General features: G+C 38.3%; 1 protein-coding gene, 1 non-coding gene and 1 pseudogene across 4 annotated transcripts; 2 read left to right on the top strand and 1 right to left on the bottom strand.

Moving 5' to 3' along the window:
* The first annotated feature begins 290 nt into the window (after positions 1-290).
* On the top strand, positions 291-2,437 carry LOC147514582 (Tmem18). Of its 2 annotated transcripts, XM_086584096.1 has the most exons (6): positions 291-486; positions 616-643; positions 887-1,042; positions 1,107-1,212; positions 1,796-1,944; positions 2,040-2,437. In XM_086584096.1, exons 3-6 carry the CDS (start codon positions 902-904, stop codon positions 2,133-2,135), a joined length of 492 nt encoding a protein of 163 aa, XP_086440222.1. In that variant the 5' UTR covers positions 291-486; positions 616-643; positions 887-901; the 3' UTR covers positions 2,136-2,437. The 2 variants fall into 2 exon arrangements, with proteins under 2 accessions (XP_086440222.1, XP_086440215.1); XM_086584089.1 differs by lacking the exon at positions 616-643 and having other exon boundaries at positions 291-563.
* A 4,863-nt stretch (positions 2,438-7,300) lies between these two features.
* LOC147514581 (putative pentatricopeptide repeat-containing protein At3g49142 pseudogene) lies at positions 7,301-9,516 on the bottom strand (annotated as a pseudogene). The gene has a single exon (XR_015208738.1). The product of XR_015208738.1 is annotated as a putative pentatricopeptide repeat-containing protein At3g49142 pseudogene (transcript).
* Positions 9,517-9,568: 52 nt separating this feature from the next.
* On the top strand, positions 9,569-9,763 carry LOC147514580 (U2 spliceosomal RNA). Its single transcript, XR_015214493.1, has one exon. It is a non-coding gene; the product is annotated as a U2 spliceosomal RNA (small nuclear RNA).
* The last annotated feature ends 959 nt before the right edge of the window (positions 9,764-10,722 follow it).

The following is a 10,722-nucleotide window of genomic DNA, read 5'->3' as shown; positions in this document are numbered from 1 at the left end:
TGTATTCCTTGCAGTGAAGAATCTTTAGGTAGATAGACTCATAGGTATGATCTATTATGCCAAAGAGAAGCAGAGTGGTGTTGTATTCACAATTGGTTAATGAGATTTGCTCTTAGAATCTTCACGGGGGGTTAAAGTTACTGCACCTCGAGGGCTTTATGTTAACCAATCGGGCCAAATAAGCCCATAAATATTGGATCGGGTACGGGCCTCTATTAAGAGAATTGCTAGCGTCCTCACCCCTTTCAGGGGTAGGACCATTCTACCTCTATATGTGACAAAAGAACTTATAGAGTTTCTCTTTTCATCCACCGAAAGATTCTCCATAAAGACCAAATATCAACAAGTGAGTTGACTCACTGTCATCTCCTCCAAACAAAAGTACAGTGCCCCTCTCCCAAATCTCAAATACGGGCCACCATAACTGGTAAGGTGATGATCTCCCCTTTTGCACCGTCCGCCAGTTATCGCTTGAATTCCATCTGAGTAAGGTTCTTTTGTTTTTCCTACTGGATCTGGTCCAAGGCATAAAAGAGCAATCACTTCCTTTATTCCTTTTCAAGGTTTACATTTACCTATTTCATTTATTTGACTTCTTGTTTGTTCAATTTTCAGATGCTTTGGTGGGCAGATTGTTATTGTTGTAAGAATATTATATTTTTGGAAGAACTATGAATTAAAGAGAATCTCGTTGGTGTTAATCCATTTATATTTTTCCTGCTTCTTGTTTAATTATATGAAGTCAACTCCACTTAAAATATGATTTTAAAACCACCCGGTCTAAACATTTTCTGGTCACCTTTTCTTGTCTTAATTAGAGATAGGATAGCAATTCTCCTCTATTAATCCGTTTATTAATGAATCAAAACTTGATTCTTGATCTCAGAAAAAAGCTGTGACGATGGAAGAGTTGAAAACAGTAATGAATGAGCACATGGATCAAATGTCAGACCTCGTCGAAAAGTTCACCGCCGAACTTCGCTCTGGGTTCCAACCTGCCGTTGATAATTTCCTTGGCTTCTTCCACGCCATCGATTGGAAGGTGGTACTTCTTTCCCATTTTTTTTTTATTGTCAAATTCTAATTGGGTCTTGTTTTCTCTATAGGAACCTTGGTTGATAGGATTAATATCATTCCACGTGTCATTGCTGTTGTTAATCTTCATTTCAAGAAAGAATGTCAACTTTCAAATGCTCTTGTTCCTTATGTCATGTAAGTATACGGACTCCAATTTGTTATTACTATTTATATAAAGGATTTTTACATTTCTCGAATTTGCAATCTAATAAGCCTACCAGAGTACCAGGTGCCTGTTAATTTCAGTGAAATGAGCCTGGATGACGTATCTATATAACATTTTCTACTTAACCAATGCAGGATACTCCATCTGAGGAGGAAGAGTAAACATTATAGCATATTTTCAAGCAAAAGAAGAAGAACAAATCATAGCATAGTAAAAACGTACAGATTTGGTAATAAGATTAGTATGAAACCTTGCTAGATACTGTAGAAGTCACCATATGTTACCTATTTAAGGTTAAAAGATCATGTATTTTAAACAATATAGAGGTGCGTCATGTTCTTAGACATGTTCATTATCATCGTCATAAATCTTTAAGGGATTAACTTTTTATCGTTACTTAACAGTATTGACAGTGATCTGTTAAGTAATGTCAAGTTCAGGTTCCAATACTTGTTAATCGTGGGTTTGGTCGCAGTTGAGGAATGTATTGGTCAACAGTGCCAATATAAAAGCTTAGAGAGATGTTAATATACTCTCGCGGTGTTTATGCAGTGACAGGTGTATATTTTGCTGAAAAGATCAATACTGCTTTGCGCAACAACTGGAAAAGCTTTGCTGGACAGAATTATTTTGATCCACATGGTGTTTTTGTCTCAGTACTCTGGTCTGGTCCTCTTCTGTGCATCTCAATCTTAATTCTGGTGAGTATAAGAACACATTTTTTTGTTCATTCCTCTTTTATGACAGGGTTTTGTCTTCTCCCCAAGCTTAAATCCCCCTTTATTGTTTTTTGCAGATGAACACCCTCTTTTCTTTATGCCAATTAATTGTTAAGTGGAAAAAAGCTGAGCTCAGACATCGGGCAAGGACTTCACGCAACAAGCAGGATTGACTGCTCTTTGTCACTGTTTCACTAACCAGAGGCATTTGTAGAATTGTTTTACTTAAGTTTTTTGTGACCTTGTGTGTTTTTTGTGTTCAGAGGTTCATATTTTGCTTTGGATTATGAGGTACTTATGTAGAAGGTGTTAGATCTTAGGCTCGAGGTCTCAGACTGGTTCTTTGTATCCTGCCATAGTTTTTTCTCATACGAACCAAGTCCTTTGATCTGTAAGGAAGATTATCTCTGCGAATTATGTATTGAGCTGCACCGAAATTTAGTTCTATATTCATTTTTCCATTGTTGGTTACTAATTGCAACGTTTTTGAATTTTTGCATTGCTTTGGGTGTGTAGTACTATGGGAGAAGAAGGTTCTTATGTAGGATCTGACTTTTGGAAACAATTGCAGAACAATCCCTCTCAGATAATTAAGAGGTGGATAGATCTGGATCATGGAACCACAATTATTGAATCTGGAAAATGGGGATGGCCAGTACACTTAACAAATTGCTGTCATCTAATAATTTTGCAAGGCTTACGAGAAAACAAAAGGGAAAATGAAGGTCCGCGCCAACAAGCTCATTCCCATCATCTCAGGTAATAAAACAGATAATTATAAAATACGGAGCTGGAAAATGCTATGGTAGGAACCTGTCTGCGCGACACTAAATCTAACAAAACTATCGGCCACAAGACTTCCTCCTGCATTTATGATTTCTAAAGAAATGAGTGATTTATTTGATAATCTTGGACGCCCTCCTTTAGGTAAGAGTCGTAAGACTCAAGGGTCGAGACATCTCAATAGATCGATTGCCACCTAATAGAGAAGGTGCGTCGGTGATGTTAAAGAAAACCATGAAAATATAGGAACTGGACGGTTGTAGTCAGTTAAGTTATGGGCCAATAACAAATAACATGGGTGTTATATTTGGTGATCAGCTAACTTATCGAGAATCATATGGATAAAGGTATACCATGAAGCTAATGGAGCAGCAAACTGATATGCGTAGGTATACCATGTAACTGGTATGCGTGGGAAGCTCTAAATGAAAACCAAATGCGTAGGTATACCATGTAACTGGTATGCGTGGGAAGCTCTAAATGAAAACCAATGGGGACGTAGTATCATTTTTTCTGTTAGTCCTCATAAGAGAGCTCAAACGTATATATAGGTGTTACATGGTTTGAGTGTGTGACAAACGTATTTGTGATCTCTGAGATTGTATCGTTCGTATGGTACCCATGTAAAACTGCAATTTACATATTCCTAACAAGTGACCAGCTATGATGGAAATACCCCATCAAACAACGGATAAAAGGTTTAATAGATAAAGTTTGTGCACTGCTTATAAACCAAAATACGGAATATGAGAAAATAGCAAAACTGAACGTATCAAACAAATAACTTTCTTGAATACTTCCTACTCGCATACTCTGGTGGTGGTGGACTGAGGACAGTTATTTTCCAAGAACTGAGAGCTATTTATGAAGGATTGAAAGGATGCCAGATGCTTCAAAAGTTAAGGATTATAGCGGCTTCCGATTCTTTGAGATCAGTAAGAATACTCCAGGACAAGGAGAGGGTGCCATGGCAATGTGCAAACTTAGTTGCTGCTATTAAAGCTACACTAGGTTATTTTACAGCAGTAAGCTTTGTGCATGTGTTCAGGGAAACGAATAGAGCTGCAGATTCCCTTGCAGGACAAGAAAATGACTATGTAACCAACTACTTTGTCCCTCCTTTGAGCTTAACTCTCATGACTATAACTGAGGAGGATAAGAATGGGAGGATGTACTTAGGATTTTAACTAATGCAGGTTGGGCTCAGCCATAACCCTGTACTCTATTAAAAAAAAAAAAAAAACTTTATTGAATACTATCTTGTTTCTGTGCTGAATTGAGCAATATAACTACCAAAAATGATTTAGAATTCATAAACTTGCATGTTTATAAAACAAACTGAAAATGAGCATATTTATTTGGCGTCTGTTTTCACAGTTCCACATTACCTGCAACAAAGTTGGAAAAAAAATATATATAATAGCCACTTGTTCATTCTAGTGTCCTTAGACACGAGGAATTAAGGGAAAGAAAACCTCAAAAATGCCAAAAGACGCAACTGATATGGAGTCGGCTGTAAGTAATTCTCAAGTAATGTGTCTCTGCAATACGTAAAAAACATAATGTTTGTGAATCATAACAAACGGATATTCACTTAGCTAGCAAAATGATGATGTTCATGTTAGTTTACTGATTCTTGCGAAACTAGAGTGTTCGGAATGATGATATCCAACACCTTCAAAATGACAGCGGGGAGCAATTTCAGTCAGGTATTTTGTCCACTTCAATCTTGAAAATCTTGTCAGGTTTTGGTTGAACTGATGTTCATTTAAAGTATAAGAACAAGACTCTGGGATAATAATTGGAGCAAACTGCAAAAGGCAAGTTGTCCGGAGTTGGGAAAACATGATTATGCCTGGTCCTTCGCATAGAGCTGGGAATATAACCAACAGTACAACAAGGTTTGCTACTAGACTTGCCTCTAACATTTGGAAGGCCTATATCTACTTATTATGTTATTTTCATATAAATATTGGCATTCACTGTCGCTAACACACGCTTCTTACAAAACTTATTATTTGAGTGACAACAGGACTATGCTAGCTGTAAGCCTGGAACTGCAGAGATGCTTAATATAGGAGACACCGAGACACTACATGTATATACCAGTAGATTAGTCCACAATTAGAGAATCCTAGCAATAAATCGTTGAAATAGAACCTGAAGCAGTGTTACTTCGTCCAAGTTAGATAGGATTACTACATTTACATCAGGATTTCCAGCGTAATCATCTATATATATAGTTCATATCTGCATATATAAATATTAATTCTGATGAGAAAGCGAGCCTTGAGATCCTTCCAACTAATTTTTTTTGTCGAAGTTCAAATTACAAATTTACTAGCAAAGGAAGATATCCAATAAAGTAGAAAGTGACAAAATCATGCATTGGTAACAGACTCACAGCATCTGCTACTGCCAACTTAATTTGCAGCATCGCTAAATGCAGATCTAGAGATGGCAACAAATTCAGTATTTATTATAATATGGGGTCTTGGACGACTTTCATATTTTTAGTATCGGAGAAAACAAAGCCACATCTTTTAATATTTTAGATGATGATGTCCAGAACTAGCGAAATTTGAGTTCTATTAGAGCAATAGAAATTCTATCAAATTTTTGAGTGTTTCCTGTAATAAAACCTAAAAATGGCATGGAGTTGGCTCAGTTGTTCACTTGTTCACGTACTTATGTGAACAATTCTAGAAGTACCACATTATCATGGATTCATGGCTTTATTTTAATGAAACAGGTGGGGGTCCAGCTTAACCGTTTCGGGGAAAAAAAACGAGGAAAAAAGGACTACGACATTCATAATGTATGTAGTGCATACTGCTCTAAAACTGATGAATGATAAGAGTTCATTCATCTTCTCCAGGTATTCATAAATGGACTTTCATAATAGTAGTGCCAGTTGCTACAAAGGAGTGTGTTGGGAGTAATGTTAGAGACGTGTTAGAGGAAGCTAGACATGAGTAGACCAGTAACCAGTATTTATGGAATGAGCATTGCTGTGATAAGGAGGAGAAAGGGATATGTGGTAAGACCAATAACCTCGGTAGTCAAGTAAATTGACATGGTATAGCCAAAGACCACTAAATGGAAGTAGAATGTTGGGCCTCCAACCAGGCTGAAAGAATCCTCAAAAACTGCCAAGAGATCTACAAACACATGCCAGTATGCGAGATATAAAATTTCAGTGAAGATGAGTGTAGGCACAGCGACAATATTTGGAAAGTATCAACAATTATGATGACCAATACCACACACTGCTTCCACGAGAGACCCAATTCTTATAATTTAAAGTTTATAAGAAGATGGATGCTATGTGTGAAAAGTTAAAACATGCTGGTTTAATTCATAATCAACAACGTATGTTTATATGAAGCATCAAACTCGTTTAAATTTCACATTTTCGAATGAATATAATAAGACCTATTCTTCTAAATAAGCACAGTCAGAATGAATGTTGGATTACTAAAAGTCTAAATTTAAATATAAGTACTAGAAGTAAGTGATATATACATGACTGAATGCACCAACTAATCTACCAAGTACCACCATAAGAAAGTGGAAGGTACTAAGCAAGTGAAGTAATCTATATAACTGATTTTAGGGCGTAGGAGAGCACTATTCCGTTGATTAATAGCAAAACTGAGAATAACCATTGTCTTGAAAAGATTAACAAAGTACAACAGAAACAGAAAAAAGAAAAGAAAAATATGACCTCAACTCTCAATCAATTAAATATGTACCTGTAACAAGTGCAACTGGCTGTCGCTTCTGTTGAACAAGCGAATAAAGGATGACATGTTGGAAACTATTTTAGCTCGTCTACACCCCTTATCCAAGAAACTCTTAGATTTTTTTTCCTACACTTGCTTTTCTCGACAATTTTGGTTTCATTGTAAAGAGAGACAGGGGCCTTCCCTACACCCTATCCACCTATTGAGAAACTCTGGTTATCCTTATCTTTCTTAGCTCTTTTGTTTTCACAATAAGCATCCCTGAGTTCTGCTTCACATCGATTTGCATCCCACTCATATTCAGCCCCGTGTGCACAGATTCTATACTATCCCTGTCATTATAACTCTTGGTCAAAGAAATTGATGCCAAAGTTTTGCTATTAGTCATGTCAACAAGAGAGTCTTCTATTGGATGAGATTTTACTATCTGTTGGACTGATTACCTCAGAAAGTACATAAAGTCCCACAGCTAGCTTTTCAGTTTCTTCACTAGTGCTCGTATTTTCATCAATGCGAAAACATGTTAGTTCTGGGTTTGCATTCTGCTGCTTCTCAAAATTGCGAGCGGCAGGAACTAAAGTATTTCTTTCACTGAGCATCCTAACAGGAGGTGTCCAAGGAGGCTGCCGAACACCCAAGTCTAAATGAATATTTGAGGACGGCATGAGACTGGAGTAGGAAGCAAGGTCAGATTCTTCACCTATTAGATTATAACTAGCCTTTAGCTGCTTCAAATCTTCAGCGCTGAACAGGTGCTTGTCATATGCACTCTACGATCATCAGGGTCCGTAGCGGTTTGAGACATTCACAGAATAAAGAGGACACTCTATTATCACCATAAATATCATTATGTGGTCACCAATAATCTCCACATGAGCATGTGCCATTACGAAAATGATGAAACCGATTTGTATCCCGTACAATGATTTCGCGTTCTGTGATCTTAGAGATGTGCTTGGCAGCTACATGACAATCCCCACACACACGGAGGTTCTTGGTTATCCTGATAGGTGTCCCTGGCTCTGTATTTATTATGACAAAAACAATTGCAAGCTTCTCACTGTGGACTGCTAGATGGCATTCCTTGTCTTCCTCCTCCACATCATGGAGTGCAGAATTTGTCTCAGGGACATACCCTGCTTCCTTCATCTTACTAACTAACACATCTAACTCCTCATAGATTTCTTTGGTCTGCGGATGCGATTGATCACCAACAAGAAAGGTGTGCACTCTCTTACCCATTTCTACATTGCTACATCCAGGCATTTTACTAATTCCTCTGCTTTTCATGACGGATCGGACAGCCGTAACCTCGTTCCACCTACCTGCCTTTGCATAAATGTTGGACAACAGAACATAATATCCAGCCTGTTCGGGAACAAGTTGAAAGAGATGATCAGCAGCAACAAGCCCCAGACTCATGTTAGAATAAACTTGGCAAGCACTTAACAATGCTCCCCACAGTTGCTCACTCGGCTTCACTGTCATTTGGCTGATGAACTTGTATGCCTCATCAACAAGGCCAGCTCGTCCTAAAAGGTCAACCATGCAAGCATAATGTTCTAACCTCGGAACCATTTTATATTCCCTGGTCATCAATCTAAAATAGTGCCTCCCTTCATCCAACAAACCTGAATGGCTGCAAGCGGAGAGAATCGAGACAAACACAATCTGATCAGGAACCACTCCTGACTCTAGCATTTCAGAGAACAGACCAACGGCATCTCGGCCTTGTCCATTCATTCCATAGGCTGATATCATTGAAGTCCATGAGACAACATCCCGAAGCCCCATCCCATCAAATACTTCCCTTGCAGCCTGCAAGCACCCACACTTAGCATACATGTCGACTAAAGCATTAGTCAAGAACATATTCTGACTCAGTCCCTTCCTAACAACATATTCATGGATTCGTTTCCCCAGTTCCAGAGCAGACAAATCCCCACAAGCAGGAAGAACACTAGCAATAGTGACTGGATCTGGTTCTAGCCCTTTGCTTTCAATCTGTGAGAAAATCTCCACAGCCTCAGTAGGCAAGGAATTATTCACACAGATAGCAATCATCACATTGTAAGAAACCAACTCCTTCATTGCCATCTTATTAAACATCTCTCTAACAAATTGAACATTAGCGGATGATGTATTTGTTACAGCTGGAAAAAGGCTAGCCATAGTACCAGCATTAGGTTTCACCAACTGCGTCTCCATTTCTTTACAAACCTCCAATGCATCGTCAAACCGCCCTTTCTGCGCAAACCCAGCAACCATAGAATTCCAAGACACAACATCTCTTTGACGCATTCCATCAAGAACTCGACGAGCATCGCCTAACCGATCACATTTCCCATACATTGCAATCAACCCATTCCCAACAAAGAGATTGAAATCGAGCCCAGCTCTTACAATAGCAGCATGGATTTGCAACCCAACCTTTAAATTATCTGACACCGAGCAAGCTTTGAGAACACAAGGGAAGGTATAGTTATCAGGGACGACTCCATATCTCCACATGTTCATGTAAACAAGTAAAGCCTCTCCATACATACAATTATTAACATAGCTTCTAATCATTACATTGAAAAACACAATATTCTTGTCTGCAGCGGGAATCTCATCAAACACTTTCCGACTAGTTTTCGGTTCCCCAAAACTTGAATAGGCCCTCATTAGCTTTATACCTATAGATGGGTTCGAATGCAGATGATCGATAACCAAAACTTGGGCGTGAAGTTTCTTTAATGTTAAAACATCTGGGCATCCATCCAATATCTTGTTACACAAACATGTCTTTGCTTCAAACTCTTCCCAGATTCTAAGATTGGAAAGTGAGGTTTGTAGTCGTTTACTAGTAGTAGTTGCAAAATTAGTTGAGAAACTTGAACTAGTAGGTTTCATCACTAAACCAACCACAGCTTCAAATCATTTTCATTTTAATATTAACAAGTCTAGCTGCTTATTCCTCACAGGCAGTTCTAACTATCAAACTTGAGATGCATTTTTAGTCCCACACTGCTGGAAGAACGGGATAAGAGGGACAAGTCTAGTATAAAAAACAAGTCTATGATATGGTTTAAAGCATACCTTTCTCGGCCTTTTGGCTAAGATCAAGTGTAGTATCTGTTCTTATCAGTTTAATATCTGATATGTGAGCCATTGGCTCACACGATATTAAATTAATTTTTGTTGGGGGAGTTCCCATCACAACAGCTTGCTGTTGGGGTTCTCATGTGTCGCTCATGCGTTGCACTACTGCTTGGGCTGGCGCACCTCTATCAACACAAAATCCAAAATTTATTCTCGTTCTATATAAGAGTTTTAATGTCCGCAGTTTGAAACTTTGAATTAAGGTTTAACCAGTACAAATTTTGTGCTTACAGTAGTGTCTACTTTAGGGTACTCCTTTCCTACGATGCATTAACAACGACATCTAGTGCATCTTCAAGCTTTGCTAGTATATATCATTATCATCATTTACCGCAGAACAGTTCTGGGTTTCCTCTTCCTCCATCAAACATATGGTATGTTTTGACTTACTTTTGGTGCTCTACTAGGCCTCAGGAAGTATATATCCATTTCCTGAGAACATCAATGTCTTGTGTCGATCCGTGTTACCTTTGGCCAGTCTTGTTAGGGAATGACCGAATAACCAATTGTTGTTTCTTAATTATTTGATGATATGTATTGAAGTAATGAAATGACAATTGGTTAATTATTGTCATGACAATACTTTCCCTTTTAAACATTCTTGTCCTTAACGATTAAAATTTGGGAAGTTGGTTGCAATATGAGTCCAATCTTCCCAGGTGGCGCCCTCAGGAAATGTGTTAGACCAATGGATAAGCACTTGTGCAACTGCTTTACTGTGTTTCGGTATCATCCTCCTAGCCAATACGGCGATCAGTTCCACTAGCATATGTCCTTCAGAATCAACCATAGGTAAGTGAGGCATTGGTGTTACTACATTGCCCAATTTCTTTTTCAATTGTGACACATGAAAAATAGGATGAATTTTTGATCCATGTGGTAATCGCAATTTATATGCTACCTGTCCTACCTTGACAATCACCTCAAAGGGTCCATAGAATTTAGCACCAAGCTTAAGGTTCTTTTGAACAACCACATAAGTTTGCCTGTAAGGTTGTAATCTGAGATAAACCAAGTCTCCCACTTCAAAAGACCTCTCGGTTCTCATTTTGTCAGCATACCTGTCACATCCCAAATTTTCAGACAA

The sequence above is a fragment of the Coptis chinensis genome, chromosome 2 (genome assembly GCF_015680905.1).
Source record: "Coptis chinensis isolate HL-2020 chromosome 2, ASM1568090v1, whole genome shotgun sequence".
Classification (NCBI taxonomy): Eukaryota; Viridiplantae; Streptophyta; class Magnoliopsida; order Ranunculales; family Ranunculaceae; genus Coptis; species Coptis chinensis.
This window is presented reverse-complemented; position numbering and strand designations above follow the sequence as displayed.

Excerpts from the sequence above, each read along its gene's own strand:
- LOC147514582 (XM_086584096.1), top strand. The coding sequence starts at position 902 with ATGGAAGAGTTGAAAACAGTAATGAATGAGCACATGGATCAAATGTCA. Across the intron at positions 1,043-1,106 it reads TCCACGCCATCGATTGGAAG|GAACCTTGGTTGATAGGATT; the intron begins GTGGTACTTCTT and ends TTTTCTCTATAG. Across the intron at positions 1,945-2,039 it reads GCATCTCAATCTTAATTCTG|ATGAACACCCTCTTTTCTTT; the intron begins GTGAGTATAAGA and ends TGTTTTTTGCAG.